General features: G+C 30.0%; 1 protein-coding gene across 1 annotated transcript; it reads left to right on the forward strand.

Moving 5' to 3' along the window:
* The first annotated feature begins 1609 nt into the window (after positions 1-1609).
* On the forward strand, positions 1610-7448 carry LOC149138728 (peroxidase A2-like). The gene is made up of 4 exons (XM_089449132.1): positions 1610-1929; positions 5364-5555; positions 5680-5845; positions 6814-7448. Exons 1-4 carry the CDS (start codon positions 1708-1710, stop codon positions 7227-7229), a joined length of 996 nt encoding a protein of 331 aa, XP_089305258.1. The 5' UTR covers positions 1610-1707; the 3' UTR covers positions 7230-7448.
* Positions 7449-16757: the final 9309 nt, after the last annotated feature.

Raw genomic sequence — 16757 nt, forward strand, 5'->3', positions numbered from 1 at the left:
AATGGTTGGTAAATGGTGCATGGCATCAATCCACAATATGTATCAAAACACTTATTTTTATGATATATCTCATATTACTAAAATAAAAATAAAAATAAAAAACTAACATAATTATAATTTTATTAATTATAAACAAATATACATTAAAAAAAACATAAAACAAAATTCTAAACCATAGAGATTTATTCTCACTTTATGATTCTTAACTTTGGAGATTTACCCCCACTTTACCATAGAGATTCTTAATATGTAAATAGGCTTGGTTACAATACCATGGTTTATCAATACCATAACTCACTTCATATGGCACTTGTTTATATAATTTTTTTTTATTAATTAATTTAATTTAAAAAAATGTATAGTTACTTTGTAGATAAATCTTAACTATTAATTTATGTATACTATTATGAATATTCTAGAATATTTCATAGAGATTCAATCTCTACCATCCATCTAATTATTAATAATTAAATAAAAAAATTATAATTTTATTTGAAAATAAACATTCCTATCCACATAATTATTCCAAAATAAACACACCTATAAATATAGTTATAAACTAGTACAACCACATTAAAAATATTAATGTGGTTGATATAGTCGAAGGCTTTATAAATATAAAAAAAAAACTATTGCAACACTAAAAAGGCCTTACCAATGCACACATTTACCTAATTAATGATGTATAAAAAGATTATGGGTCAACTTTAAGAATTACACATCTTATTGTAAAATGGACCATTTTCCTAAATAAAATATATCACTTTTCCTATCTAATTAGAATATGAAATTATTAGAATTGGAATAATCTCAAATCTCTACCAAATTGGTGGCGGGGGGGCACCTAGCACAAATCTAATTTCACTTGAGAAAAAAAAGAGAATTACACATCTTATTATAAAACGGGCCATTTTGTTAAATAAAATTTGCTTATATATTAATTTCTCCATCTAATTACAATATAAACATTTTAGAATTAAAATAATATCAAATCCCTAAAAAATTGATGGATAAATCCTTATCCACCTTATATATATATATATATATATATATATATATATATATATATATTCACGCTCCACTATGTCCATTAAAATTTGCAATTTCAAAAATTCCAAACTCAATGAATTTGAACTATGATTGAATGACCATATTCCAACGAAAACAAAACAAATAGAGAACGCATAATTCAGTCACCCTGATTTTGCTAATATTATATATACATTTAAAGATTGATAGATACATTACATTCCACTGATGAAGTCAACTTTGTCGGCGATATTTATACCTATGGAAATAAATTATAGGCCGAGTCCTGTACACTGTTGAGTGCTTTCCACTTTGTATGGTGGATTGGGTCGAGGTTTCCATCAATTAAAATGTGCATTAAATGTAGTGCATGCCAGTTGAAATCCACCATCCCAGCATCTTATAGTGGAGTTTTAATTTGTTTGAGATTGAGACCACATACATTTCTAGATGAAGTATACCTTACGTATCCACTGAATATGGCTTATCCACTGACAGAGAGTGTTCTGCAGTGAAGGAATCATGAGTTCAACCATCCCCTGGGAACGCATTTCCTCACCCTATTTAAGATGAATACTAGATACCCCAAGAAACCAGAAAGCACAATTCATTAAAGAATTTCTTCTGTGCTGTGCTCAGTGTGTTGATTGGGCTTTTTCTGGTGAGGAGCTCATAACAATGGGAGCATCATCTTTATCTGTGATGCTTATTGCAGTAGTAGTGGGGATGCTGCAACATCTAGGTGGAGGTGCCAGTGGGCAGCTTGTATACAATTTCTACAGATATAGTTGTCCGTATGTAGAGAATATCGTGCTGAACGTTGTTCGGTCCGCTGTACAAAATGATACCCGAATGGCAGCTTCGCTCCTTCGTCTCCATTTCCACGACTGCATGGTTAATGTAATTATTATTATACATATATCCTCCAGTTTCGGTATCGTTTTATAGAATAGATCTGTAAATTGCTTTATAGGAGGCGGATTTTGAACTTTGGTTGGTTATATGGTAGCTTAAAATGGCAGATTGCATTAAATTAAGGGCAGATGGCAGATTAAATTGTTTGTAGATTTCTAAATGTTGATAGGATAGATATAGTGAAGTCAATTGTTGGAGTGAATTGACTTCCCAATTTTCTTATAATTAGATTTCTAAAATATTTAGAAAATTTCCATTAAGAAAAATCAAATTAAGGCCAGATGGCAGATTAATTTGTTTCTAGATTTCTAAATGTTGATAGGATAGATACAGTAAAGTCAATTGTTGGAGTGAATTGACTTCCAAATTTTCTTATTAATTAGATTTCTAAAATAGTTAGAAAATTTCCATTAAGCAAAATCTATTACTTTGTTTTATACTGATATTAAAGTTCATTGCTTTGTTTTATATTAATATCAATTAGCAAAATCCATTGTTTTGTTTTATGCTAATATTGATTAGCAAAATCCATTCTTTTGTTTTATACTAATTACGAAAATTGGGAATTGACCAAAAAATAAAAATATATTAGATACTAAAATTTAAAATTTGGAATTCACCTAAGTTCAGAGAAAGAAACAATTAAATAAATTAAGTATTAACATTTTTAGAAATATAAATTATTTATTCATTTTATTAATTTAAATTAAATTAAATAGCTATGAAATAGAGTAAATTTTCGTTATTAAATTTTATTTTTATTAATTATATATTATTTTGTTGGTCAGTTAATTTATGGAAGATTTGAATCCGAAACCTCAAATAATATAACACAACATTTTAAAGTAGATATATTAAACTTTTAATAATAATAATATTAAATTCATAATAAAATTAAGATATATTAAACTTTTAATAATAATATTATATTTATAATAAATTAATTATAATAAAAATATATTAAATAATTATGAGATGAGTTATTTTTTAATGAGATATTATTATCATAAATTATAAACTTTATTTATAATAAATATAATAAATTAAGTTTAAATTATTTAATACAATTTTTAAGAGAAACTATTTTCTTTTTTACTTAAGGAGAATGTGAGAGTCAATATAACAATTTTCATAGCCTTATAATTATTATAATATTATTTATTTATCAATATGTCACTTTAAAAAAATAAATCTAGGTGGGTAAGATCACAATCATTTTGTTCAATCACTAAAAATAACTCCAATTAACATAATTTTTTTTATATATAGAAAATCAAATTTGATATTTGTTTATTTTTAATAAAAAAATAAATATTTAATAGAAAATTAAATATTTTACTTACATATAATTGTCTACACATAGATATGTATTATATAATGAAAAGAATATTTTCACATTTACAAGTAAATTAGTTTGTGTTAATGATTATAATTATTTTCATTTATAATCTTAATATGATATAGATTGTACATCAGTTTTAACTTTTGATATAGATATACATCTTATATAATGAAAAAATCACTTTCAAATTTACCAGTAAATCATTTTGTGTTAATGGTTATATTTTTTTCATTTATAACCTTAATGTGATATAGAGTGTATATAGCTTTCAACTTTTTAATGATTATATAGATTTTTTAATATAGTTTTTAGTATTATTGATTAATATTGTATGGAGTTTAGGTCAAGATTCAACTTTTAATAATTATATGGACTTTTTTAATATAGCTTTTAGTATTATTGTCTAATAGGGTATGGAGTTTAGGTGAAGTTTCAATTTTTTTTAGTGATTATATGAATTTTTTAATATAGTTTTTAGTGTTATTGTTTGATAAGATATGAAGTTTAGGTCAAGTTTCAACTTTTTAATAATTATATGGATTTTTAAATATGGTTTTTAGTATTGTTGTTTAATAGAGTATGGCATTTAGATGAAATTTCACCTTTTTAATGATTATATGGATTTTTTAATATTATTTTTAGTATTATTGTTTGATAAGATATGGAGTTTATGTCAAGCTTTATTTATTTTTAATAATAATTGATTGTTTTATATATATATATATATATATATATATAATTTTTTTATTTTATTTTTATTGAATTTGATTTCATATAATTGGCAAAGTTTTATATAAAGATATTTTCTTGTTACATAAATAAAGAGATCTCAGATAGTTTAGTAGTCAAATCCCTTGTGAGGGCACCTTATCTAAAAAAAATATCTCTATACACCAATTTAATATTCCACAAAAAAAATTACCTCATACACTAATTTAATATTTAATTTAATAAAAAATATTATATAAGTTAAACCATCTCATTATTATTATCTTTATTATTATTATTATTTAAAATCAAATTTAATGTTTTTAGATAGGAGGAATGAGCTATTATAGAGTTTTAGTGAACCCAACGTTTCGGACTACCAAGTGAGTCCATCATCAGGGGATGCATCAATAGATATTCTTCAGATCTTAATGATGTATCTAGGAGCTAGATTTAGGTTATATATATAGGAAATTGAAGAAAAATGTAAGAAAATAGGCCGGCTTAGACTTGACCCATTTGATTTCATTTCTAACTAGGGTTTCAGTGTTTGCAGATAACAAATGTAGGAATGAGATTGTTATCTCTACAATTTTAAAAAAAATTTAGATTGGTTTAGCTCTGGATAGTCTTAATTTCTCGAATTTTGATGCGCTGTCCATCATATCCCTTCCATGGTAGGATTTGATGTTGTTAAATAATGAATCCATACAGGTGAGGATAGTTTTTAGATAGGAGGAATGACCTGTTATAGAGTTTTAGTGAACCCAATATTTCAGACTACAAAGTGAGTCCATCATCAGGGGATGCGTCAATAGACATTCTTGAGATCTTAATGATGTATCTAGGAGCTAGATTTAGGTTATATATATAGGAAATGACTTGTTATAGAGTTTTAGTGTTCGGACTACCAAGTGAGTCCTGAGTCCATCATCAGGGGATGCGTCAATAGATATTCTTCAGATCTTAATGATGTATCCAGGAGCTAGATTAAAATTTAGAATAAAATTTAATAAGTGAAATCTATAACTATGTATTAAAAAATATTATTTTGTGTATTAAGATTATTTTGGTTCAACAGAAATGTTAATGAACTGTTGTCTGATGGTGGAAGTATTAAAAACAATTTTGCATGTACAATTTTGTGAAGTACTCTCTAAATCTTAATTTCTACAACTAAAAGAAAGAAAATGGCATGTCTTATATTTCAATTTTCTAGAATGCTGAATAAATGTCAGTAATTTAATACTTTACCTTACATTTCAATTTTTTTAAGAGGCTTAGTTTCACAGACTTGCGTTACTATAGACTTGCTGATTATTTGCAGCATTTGGTTTTCCAAATGAATTAATGCAACTGGGTTTTACAGGGATGCGATGGCTCAGTGTTGTTTGATGATACAGATACCATTACAGGAGAGAAGGGTGCTCTTCCTAATCTTAATTCAGCCAGAGGGTTTGAGGTCATCGATGCTATCAAGACAGCCCTCGAGAGTTCTTGCAACGCCACTGTTTCTTGCGCAGATATTCTCGCTATTGCAGCGCGGGATTCAGTATACCTTGTAATATATACATATATGTTCCATTTTCCATATAATGTTCATGTCCCCCAACAAAATTTTAGTTGAATTAAACTAATCAACCAATTGAAGTATACTTACTGTGTTTTTTGTGTGTTGATACAAGAGCGGTGGGCCTTACTGGCAAGTGCAGATGGGGAGAAGAGATGGCACCACTGCCAGCAAAAGTGCAGCAAACGCCGACATCCCTTCTCCTATTGAGTCGCTTGATTCACTCATATCCAAATTCCAAGGTGTTGGGCTTTCTGTTCAGGATCTTGTAGTGCTCTCAGGTATGTGCAATAGCAGATTTACATAGTATACACTAGATTCTTTCAATACAGGTTTCTCATATGCAACTGTTTTTGGTAAAACTGTGTAGTATTTTAGGGTCATTTTTAATTGGATTATAAATTTTGAGAATATTCTCGCAACATGATGTAGAAAGATTGCAAATTTTGGAATAGTCTGTTAATTCTATGAAGAAGAGTGAAATTAATTTTGGATTTTTCAAGTTGATCCATTGACAAGTAAATATTTAGTTTATTAAAATTTGAAATGTTTATTTGAATTGTGTTTATTTAGAGTAGACATTATTTTTAAGGTGAATTGTGAGTAAGGTGAATTATGAATAATATTGTGATTTTTTATTGTTTAAAATGTATTTTTAATTATATAAATGAATAACAAATTGAAAAACTCTTGAGACATTTGAATTTATAATTTTAAGAAATATTTGTTACATTTCAAATAAAATTGGTCAATTTTTTTTTCCAAAATTTAAAATAGTTAAACTACAACAAACTTACTCTTACTAGTTAGGATGTTATTTTAAAATTAGCTTTAATTAGCTGTTATACAAATTAGATTTTAGTTAGTATTATTCATAAATTTAAGCTTTAGTAAAATATTAAATTCATAAATATTATTTAGATATATTAAATACTGGCACAATCATATAAATTAAATGGCTAGTAAATATTAACAGTTATTAATCCATAATAAATATCAAAACACTTACTTTACTTTTTTTTACTATAAAAATTTTTAATTTGTGAATTAACTTTGTGACGACACCATAGATTAACATCATAGATTATAAATTTAACATGTTCTAAACTTTATAACTCTTAATATAAAAATTATTAGTATGTATATATTTTTCAAATTAATCAATTTAATTAAAAAAACAAAAATAATTTCTATACTTTGAAGATCTCCTTCCTAACTCATGTCACCTCATGTGACTGGTAATGTTCAGGGGCTCACACCATAGGCCGTGCCCACTGTGGCACCTTCAGCTCACGCCTATTCAATTTCAGCGGCTCAAACAGTGCGGACCCAACGATTCAGCAATCTCTACTGCAAAGCCTGCAAAGTTTATGCCCAGATGGAAACAGTGATCCAAATACCCTGGCGCCACTGGACCCTGTGACCAAAGACAAGTTCGATAATGTGTATTTCAGAAATCTTCAGAACAATTCGGGGCTCCTCCAGTCGGATCAGGCTCTCTTCTCCACCGCAAATGCATCCACTGCCTTCTTTGTGAATTACTACAGCAGTTTTCCCTATGCCTTTTCCAGAGACTTTCCCACTTCCATGGTGAAGATGGCAAACATAAGCGTGCACAGTGGATCAGACGGAGAAATCAGAAAAAATTGTAGGTTTGTCAACTGATATTATCCAAGGGATATAATTCCTTAAATTGGTCGTGAGTAATTAATTGGTCGTGAGTATCAGCTTTAGCCAAAAACTTAGGGTTGCAAAAAGCTGACGAATAAGTGTAATGTGTATTAGTGGTACAACTTTTGTATGCCATGTGTACCATGGGGATTCCAATATATGTTTATAAATATGTGGCGAGTATATAAAGTGCAAGTACCTAGTTTGATCTAATTGTGTGGAGAGTATATAAAGTGTAGAGTACCTTGCTTAATCTAATTGTTGTTGTTTGTTTGTATTTTATTTTATTTTAAAAGTTGAATGTATATTCCAGTTAAGAGTGACCATGTATAAGTAACTATATCTATATATATATATATAACAATTATGAAGTTTAAATAATGGTTTGGATGACTAAACTTTAAATTACTATTACTTATTATTTTTTTAGTTATTCTTTATATGTTTGTTGATGCAGTAACAATTATAAAATCAATATTTGAATTTTCTTAACATCTTCAGTATCGATATTTGTTGTCTTAAAAGGAATTTAGTTAAATTTATTTTTAGTTTTGGTTGGAAAATTATATGTTTTCTTTTTAACCTTTTTATAAAAAATCTGCATAAAAAATGTCCTTACATCAATAGGCATTTGTCCTCAACTTGACACATAACATATAAATACTTGAAAAAAAATATATTTACTTTTACAAAATATCCACAATAAATATTAAAAATTAACATAAACTCATGCTAATTTCTAGATAAAAGTATCAATGGATTTTTTTAATATTATAAAATTTTGAAACAATGTGTATATATTTAAGAATTTGTTGCCTTTGAGTCTAATAATTTTAAAGATAAAATATATCTACATTAATTATAACTGAGAAAATGAATTTAATTCTTATAAATATTTTAATTAATTTTTTTTGATGAAAAAGAAAATTTAAAGGAAAAATGTAAATGATGAAAAGAAATATAGAGAAGGGGATGTGTAAGTTTGTCTCTAAACATAAAAATATGTCTATTATAATAAAAAAAAAATGAAAATAAGATGCTTATAATAAAATATTCAACATGGGTTATCAATACAATATTTTAATATAAATTAATATTTATATATACTTAAAAGTATATCAATAATAAAAAACCATTTTAATTTGTCCATATACACATTATGTAAAATATTTTATTTAGTTATATATATTTCAAAAATATAATTTAAAAAAAATTGCACATTATATGATCCATATTTATAGATATATTCTAATAATATAATATACCCTTTTTGTAAAATACTCTTTTTGTAGAATACTCTCTTAAGGGGTCGAGAACATCTAAAACTACATTCCCTTCTCACCAACATAAATTTTCTCAATTCTGGCATGTGCTTTATAAGTTCAAGGGCTGTAATTATATCTTTATTTATTATTTTAACATTTAAAAGATGGTAATAAATGTATTGTAATGGTAGATAATAAATTTTAAAATTAGTGAAAAATATTATTTATTGTAATTGTAGTTAATAAATTTTAAAATCAGTAAAAAAAAATATTATTTATTGTAATTGTAGATAATAAATTTTAAAATTAGTGAAAAATATTATTGATGGGAAGATTAACGTTTTAAATATATAATTTAATTAAAAAAGCTTTAATGAAAAAAAACACAAAAGAGACATGGAGATTAAAAAACGAAAAAAATGATGGCAATAAAAACACAAAGCAACACTTGTTACCTATCGTAGCTTGCACTTTATAATATAATGTACGCTCTTTATCACGTCGGAATGCTCTCCCAAGGGGTCGAGAAGGGTGTAACTATATCTTTATTTATTATTTTAACATCTACAAGATTGTAATAAACTTTTTGTAATTGTAAATAATAAATTTAAAAATTAGTCTAGAAGATTGTAATAAATTTATGGTAATTGTAAATAATAAATTTAAAAATTAGTGAAAAATATTATTAATTTCAAGGTTAACGTCTAAAATATATAATTTTAATATAGAAATGTGTGTAATAAATTTATTGTAATGACAAATAATAAATTTAAAAAATAGGGGAAAATATTATTGATTTAAAGATTAATGTTTGAAATGTATTATTTTTATTTTATTTTTATTATTTATAATAAAAATTTGATATAAGGAAGGATATTTAATAGGTGTTTTATTTTTATAAAATCTAGGAAAAAAAGTTATAAATAATTTATTTTGGTGGTGTGTATCTTGTAATTAATAATGATTTATTTTTTTCTTCATTAAGTAAAGTTACAAAAGAATAAATATTTGTGTAAATGATTATATATTTAATGTACATCTATTATCAGTAGTTTTGGTAAGACAAAAGGTTATAATGATGTAATCACTAATTTGTATTATGCACCAAGTTTGATGGTTAATTTGTTGTCTATAGGCCAATTAATTTAGATTGGTAAAAAATGTTGAATTTTGGTTTGATAGGTTTGTTATGAAGCATATTAGCAATGAATTTCTTATTGTTTTCATTGGTATTCTTGACTATAAAGACAAACTCTATACATTGTACGATTTTCCAAGACCAACAATTGAAGCAAAGTTCGGCATGTGACTTGGACATGTGATTTTACAATGTATATAATTGATGGTGAAGTTCAATTTGATTAATGGGTTATAAGTGGTGCACCTCTTGCTATTGTATGTAAATGATGTCTTTTTGGTAAGCATCACGAGGCTTCATTTGAGGCTAGAGAGTCTCTTACAAAAAATATCCAACATAAACTTGTCCATAGTGATATATAGACAATGAACCAACCATCACTAGCATGTGAAAAATATATATTTGACAGTCATTATTGTCTTTTCCATATATATTTGAATGTTTCTTGAATAAAGAAGATTGTTTCTTTGAAAATTTCAAGGAATTTGATGCTTTAGTTAAGAAGCAATTTGGATGATTGTAACACTCCCTAAATTCACCCAATTAATATTCACTATTTACACAATATCTTTTTTTTTTTAAAGAAACTGCTTGCCACAACAATTGGCTAAACCATTGATATCACTTGAAGATGAAACATCTCTTTTACCATCTCAATTTTATTTTTGTATCATGAATCATTGTTTCATTTTTCATTTTAAAATCTTGCTTGTACCCCATGTTAGGACTGGATATGGTGTTTAGACTCTCTAGACTACTCCCCAACACTCATGTTCATTCGAGACATTCTCTTTGCTAGGCTCAAGATCATGACCATGCTAGGTGAATGACCTAACACAAAATCCAAATATAGCATATTTGTTAGTTATTATTTTTTTAATTCAACATCTCTAACCACTATGGTGGCTTTGCAAAAATTATACCACTCCACACAAAACATCGACGATTTTAAGTTTATTATGGTTCCACCTCAAGCATTATATATAGTGAGTAGTTAATGTTTTAACTGATTGTAATGTCTTCATGACACCTTGGCTCATACGTGGAGGGTTACACTATTCTTCATCTATGTGATGGGGCCACATGGTAGGACACCGCATGCCGAACCACACCCCAATTATTTGGCATTGCATTATATGCCCAAAACCAAGGAAGCCATTGGTATGTGGATAGTGGATGCTTCGAGCATATGACTAGTGATAGGAGTAAATTATTGTCACTGAGAGAAGACAAGACAAATTGTTAATTTTGGCAATGATGCCCCTAAAAAGATCATGGGAAAATGTATAATCAACTTGGTAAATGGAATATGCAAGGTCAGAAGGTTCTCTTTATAGATGGACTCAGGAACATCCTGTTGTGTGCGAGTCAAATGTGTCACCAATGGTATGATGTTACCTTTCACTCCAAAGGATTTGTCTTAAAAACATCAGACACATGGAAAGTAGTGGTAAAGGCTACAAGACATCAAGTAATGTATACATACTAACTGAAGAAAATGAGAAAACACTGTTTGGGGAAGTTTGATGAGAGCTAGTTAAGGGACAAAAGGTTGGGAGACTTGAAATTTGATCATATTATGAAGCTCAAAAAACAAAAAGTTGTAAGGGCCTTTCCAAAAAATTCTAAGCCAATCAATACAACTTGTAAATCATACCAAATCAGCAAGAAAGTTCGAGTTCCCTTCAAAACTAAAGAAAAATCATCTACCATGCCTTTACAACTAATTCATAGAGATTGTAACCACCCCTCCCATATCTACCCACTTTCAACGACCTGGTAGGGTAAACATGAGCTGAGGGTTACTTTGACATGTCTCAATCGTCTAGATCACCTTAAGGAAATGGAGTCGATAAAGGAAACCTTACTAACCTTCCTTAGAGGCTACGTGGCCCCCAAGAGCTAAACAACCTCTCCAGGTGCTTAGGCCCTGAGTTAGATTGTTTTTTCATTGACCTAGATTGCCAATCGCATGCATAAGCCTGCATCCATGTGATTATAGGCCTCCATTCATGTGCTCAATCATACAAGATAGTGATTATAGTCCCAATTTCTCAGTTCTAAGCCTTCAACAATGAGATATGTGAAACCTTTTTAGGGCTAGACTCCAAATCACTTCCCAAAACATGATGAGACTTTCCAAAAACATAAATGACACAAGCAAAAAGCCTGTAAAACAAAAATTAATCAAGGAATTAACCAAGCCAGACCTAACCATGACAGTCATTTTGTTAAACACATGACGAGCATGAAATCTACAGGTCATGAATGCATATCTGAACATAGAGATTTGAAACTTATCTAAATCAAGAAGGTCTAATGCCCTCTCACAACAGCTACAATAAAATCTATGAGGTCATGCATTCAGTAACCATTAATTTATCAATCAAAACATGATAAGAGCCATAACTAGAATCTGCCATAAAACCATGCTTATAACCAACATATAAGCATATAAATAACAATGATAGAAAAACCATCAAAGCCACATATTAACAAGTACATTTAATTATAAAATACAAAAGAAAACTAGCTCTTATTAACATAGGAAAAATCCAACCAAGTTAGTGACTTCCACGTACCACCCAACCATAGATTGGGTTGAACCAAATCTCTCTTTCAACCAATCACCCTTGTGCTATATTCCAAGCATGAATGTTGGATCTCATGGGATAAACCAATACATAACAACCAAGGGAATTCAGAGGTTAAACCACCTCCACCCTCACACTACCTTGATCTCATCTAAACCGGTCCCATGATAACAAAACCAAACTGAGCTTGGATGCCTCAGAATTCCTTCACCATCCCTTGAGGAATTTTTCTGTGTCCACCCACCTGTTGAGGGCTTCCTGGAGAAAACCATCTCCACGCCAAACCCTTATTTTTTTCCTGAGAACACCCCACCTGGATCGAAAACCTTTCAACAATCCAAAGATCAACCAGGAATGAATCTCATTACACCACGGCTATCTGAAAATGGAAAGAAAATTCTAAAACCATAGTTAAACTAGGAAAAACCCATGCCGATGATAACAAATGAACCAAATACACACATGCATGCCCAAATCCAGCTAGAAAATCATACATGCAACCTGTTACCTACAAGTATTCCTGTTGAAGCCGCTTGATCCAACTCTTCCTTACTTGATCCTTGTTTTCCTTTGCTTTCTCGTCCTTGATTTTCTTCCTTGATTGCTTTCTCCTCTTGGTGCTATTCTCCTCTCTGAATCCAACTCCAAAACTCAACTGACAAAAGGCCCCAAAGTAATGCTCTGATGCCTTTATAATATTAGTGCCTCTACTTTCTTCATTTTTCCTCTATTTTCCTTCAATTTCATCCTCACATGCAACCCACGACCTTTCACATTCCTTTTCTCCTACTTTCCTTTATTTTCATCAATAAAATGCCAATAATGCCTATTTTTCCTTTTCAAAGCCTTTGCCAATTTCCCCTTAGCCATAATAAACTGAAATGAACACCCACTAGGATGTTTTTCCCAACATTCAACTTGGAATACGTGTCCCATGACATTGGTCGTATTTTTCCTTTATTAACGTTATTACATGAACTTTCAAACTGGGGTTGTTGCAAAGATTTATGTGGCCCCTCAAGAACTAAGACCCCAAATGGTGAGAATTTTTTTATTTTGATTAATGATGATTATACTAGGCTTACGTGGGTTGCATTTTTAAGTGAGAATTATGAAGTGTTTGGAAAGTTTAAGATCTTCAAAGCTCTAGTTGAAAATAAAACTAATTGTAAAATAAAGTGTCTAATGTCAAACTAGGGTGGGGATTTTACTTCAAATGAGTTTGATAATTTTGTGAAGAACATGGCATAAAAAGACAATTCACAATTGAAAACACTCCACAACAAAATTGTGTGGTTAAGCTACAAAATAAATCAGTTCAACAAATGACAAGAGAAATGTTGGATGAAAGAAATATTCCAAATAATTTTTGCATTGAAGCTATTCGTACAACAGTCCATATTTGAAATAAAAGAAACCTTAGGCCTAACAATGACAAGACCCCCTACGAATTGTGGATGGAAAACCATCCTCAATAAAGCACTTCAAATTCTTTGGGAGGAAGTGTTACATAAAAATTAATGATGGAAATCTTGGTAAGTTTGATGCAAGAGCTGATGAAAGGATATTTTTATGATGTTCAACTAAAATATAAAAGGCTACATATGTTACAATAAAATATTATGCAAAATACTTGACAACATTGATGTGAAGGTGGATGAGGAGTTACCTCTCAAAAGCAAGTAGCTAAGATTTATCAGCCCACCTGATCAAACCAACAATGAAGATGATGTTGAACAACTTGAAGAATAAAGAGAAGAAGAAGAAGAAGAAGAGGTAGAGTGCACTCATTCAAAAAACCCCTCAAGGTATGTACAAAAGCATTACCCTATGAATCAAATCTTTGGTAATAAGGAAGCATGAGTTCAAACAAGAAGAAATCTAATAAATACCCCTAGTCATGCACATATTGCTGTGTTGTCCATGATTGAGCCAAATATTTTTTTTAGGCAAGCCAAGTAAGCATTGGATAACAAATACAAATAATGAACTAGATCAGGTTGAAAATATTTAAACTTGGGAATCAAATATAAGATAGTTAAGGTAAACTGTCATTAGCACAAAATGTGTCCTTAGGAACAAATTAAATGAGGATAGAACAAGTTGTGAGAAATAATGCCAAATTAGTATGCAAAGGCTATGCTCAAGTTGAAGGAATAGATTTTGAGGAAACTTTTTCATTGTAGCAAGATTAGAGGCAATAAGAATGCTTTTATCATTTTCATGTCACACAAATTCCAAAGTTTATTAGATGGATTTATGATCAACATTATTGAATGGAGAGCTTGAAGAAGAGATTTATATAGAACATCTTGAAGGTTTTCAGCTGTGGGATAATCATGACAAAGTGTGCAGGCTAAAAAAGGTATTGTATGGGCTAAAGAAAGAAACCATGGCGTGGTATTCAAGATTATACAAAAACCTACAACAACAAGGCTTGAAAACAGGGACAATTGATACAATTTTGTATATCAAATATGAAAATGATAATCTCTTAGTTATTATTGTTTATGTTGATGACATAATTTTTGTTAATGATGAAGATTTACTCATCCAAAAATTTGTAGTTGGTATGCAAGCTGAATTGAGATGTCTATGCTTGGGGAACTCTCATTTTTCCTTGGCTTACATATTACACAATCGACAAAAGATATATTCATTTCTCAAGGAAAGTACCCCAAAGAAATGTTAAAGAAGTTTGGGATAGAAGAATTTTCTCTTGTTAGAATCAATAAAGATGACAAATCACTACAAGTAAATCAAACAATGTTCATATCAATAATTGGAAACATATTGTATCTAAAAACATCAAGGCTAGACATTATGCAAGTTAGTGGTGTAGTTTCAAGGTATCAATAAACCCTGAAATAAATTAATCTCTTAGCTTCCAAGATGATTTTCATGTATTTAAGAGCCACAATGGACTCTAGTCTATGGTATCCAAAGAGACAAAACTTATATTTCATTGCATACACATATTATGATTGGGCTAGAAGTGTAGATGATAGGAAGACACTAGTGGTGGTTCTTTCTTCCTAGGGAATTGTTTGGTGGCTTGGTTGAGGAAAAAGTAAACTTCTATCTCACTTTCTATTATTAAACCTGGGCTCATAGCAACTGCAACAAGTTGCATTCATATTTTGTGGCTGAAGAAAATATTACATGACATTAAAGTAACTTATGATGAACCCACTCTGATTATACGTGACAACACAAGTGCTATTAGTATATCCAAGGATCTCGTTCTTCAATAAAAAACCAAACATATCCCCAAAAAATACCATTTTCTTAGAGAAAAAGTGGCTTATTAGATTGTGAGGTTGGAGAACATATACAAAAAAGAATAAGTTGTTCAAGCCTCTTACCCAAACACCTTTTGAGTATTTAAGGAAAAAGTTGGGAGTGATGTCTCAATCATTTGTTCACTAGTGTTATTCACCAACAAATCAAGAAACTACCCAAATATGTCCAAGTATAGTCGTATGGTTAGAGAGAAGAAAATAGATGAAGCTCAAGGGAGATTTAATATCTGTAGGGGTAGCATAAGTTTAGGGGGACTTGGGAGTAGAGTGCAATCCAAGGACATGAAATGAAAATTTTTCATTGGTATCAGTTGATTTAAGTTGGCGACTCATGCTGGTCAAAGGGGGAGGATGATCAACAACCTATTATATTGAGGGTTATAACTATAATCCCCTTGGGGGGGAACGGTCAAAGGGGAAGTAGCTAAATCCCTTTTCCATTGATGTCAAAGGGGCAATATAATTAAGCATTGGCACATCAAAGCCGATAGGAGAATAAAAGGACACTCACACTTCACATGAAAAGGACACCTCAAAGCCAAGATGATAATGACAATACATTGGAACCTCACATGCAAAGGGGGAGAGTGAGCAAACACTAGTAGTTTCTTTAGCCTGATAGGGGGAATCAAGCCTAAAATCCATTAATGACAAACAATGTCAGGTGGTGTTGCGATCAACACCAAAAGGGGAAATCATTGAGTACGTTGGTATTTGTTGTCATTGATGTCAAGTTTAGGGGGAGCTTATGATGACTTGGTTGTTTTATAAGTAGCCTATCTTTGAGGCCATTTTGTTTGTAGGTAATTTGTTCAAAATCACATGAAATTTTTTTGGTTGGATATCCCTCTCAATGAGTTGTCCTGTGGTATATGGAACCTAGCCTAACTCCCAAGAATGAAGAGAAACTTGAGTTTGAAGCGATGGAATCTAGGTATGGTTTTGATAGGTTAGGTGGATCCGAGATGACATGGCAAGGTGACTTGGTAGAGATAGGTGGGAGAAAATTACATGGCACACTAAGGTGAGGACCCATGGTAGATGGATTTGGCCTTTCTGGGTGGCCAAGAGTCCCTTTTTTGAGTGACACATGGAAATAATGTTGTAGTGATGTGGCATGACTAATGGTAGAGAGAGGATATGGCAAGTTCGGTTGGTTGGAACAGATGCAATGGAAGCTAAGAAGTGGTGCCACGTTACATGGCTACATATGAAAAAAAACA

This window comes from Pinus tabuliformis, chromosome X (genome assembly GCF_031772625.1).
Source record: "Pinus tabuliformis cultivar Carrire ecotype Pingquan chromosome X, CPIR1, whole genome shotgun sequence".
NCBI classification, from domain to species: Eukaryota; Viridiplantae; Streptophyta; class Pinopsida; order Pinales; family Pinaceae; genus Pinus; species Pinus tabuliformis.

Bases quoted from the DNA above. Each gene is read 5' to 3' on its own strand.
- LOC149138728 (XM_089449132.1), top strand. From the start codon at position 1,708: ATGGGAGCATCATCTTTATCTGTGATGCTTATTGCAGTAGTAGTGGGG. The intron at 1,930-5,363 runs GTAATTATTATT...TGGGTTTTACAG, and splicing joins TCCACGACTGCATGGTTAAT to GGATGCGATGGCTCAGTGTT. The intron at 5,846-6,813 runs GTATGTGCAATA...GGTAATGTTCAG, and splicing joins GGATCTTGTAGTGCTCTCAG to GGGCTCACACCATAGGCCGT.